Source organism: Corvus brachyrhynchos, unplaced genomic scaffold (assembly GCF_000691975.1).
Source record: "Corvus brachyrhynchos isolate BGI_N302 unplaced genomic scaffold, ASM69197v1 scaffold1414, whole genome shotgun sequence".
NCBI lineage: Eukaryota > Metazoa > Chordata > Aves > Passeriformes > Corvidae > Corvus > Corvus brachyrhynchos.
This window is the reverse complement of record NW_008237646.1, coordinates 18,741-19,056: the sequence shown is the minus strand read 5'-3', so window position 1 is coordinate 19,056 and position 316 is coordinate 18,741. Positions and strand designations below refer to the sequence as shown.

General features: G+C 67.4%; 1 protein-coding gene across 1 annotated transcript in view; it reads left to right on the top strand.

The window, feature by feature from the left end:
- LOC103614082 (ELAV-like protein 4) overlaps nucleotides 1-316 on the top strand; it is a gene marked incomplete at its 5' end in the record, with an annotated part of 4,655 nt that overhangs the window by 2,030 nt on the left and 2,309 nt on the right. Inside the window, one exon of the mRNA XM_017732036.1 lies at nucleotides 224-279. Within this exon, the coding sequence (XP_017587525.1) occupies nucleotides 224-279 (56 nt within the window). The remainder of the gene's footprint in view (nucleotides 1-223; nucleotides 280-316) is intronic.

The following is a 316-nucleotide window of genomic DNA, read 5'->3' as shown; positions in this document are numbered from 1 at the left end:
TGGGGGGCTGGAGGGGGGGGACACCCCTGGAAACAGAGGCACTGGGGGTCCTGGGAAGGTTGGAGGGGGTGGGATGTCCCTGGGAACAGAAGCCCCGAGGATCCTGGGAGCCCTCGGAGGGTGGGACATCCCTGCGCACAGGGGCCTCAGGTGTCCTGGGTGTCCTGCGGGAGTAGGACACCCCCCTGGGACCAGGGACACCCCTGGGCGTCCCCCCCAACAGCATCTTGTCCCCTCCAGACTGGACAATTTGCTGAACGTGGCGTACGGGGTGAAGAGGTAACCCCCCCCCCACCCTAAACCCCCCCAAACCCCC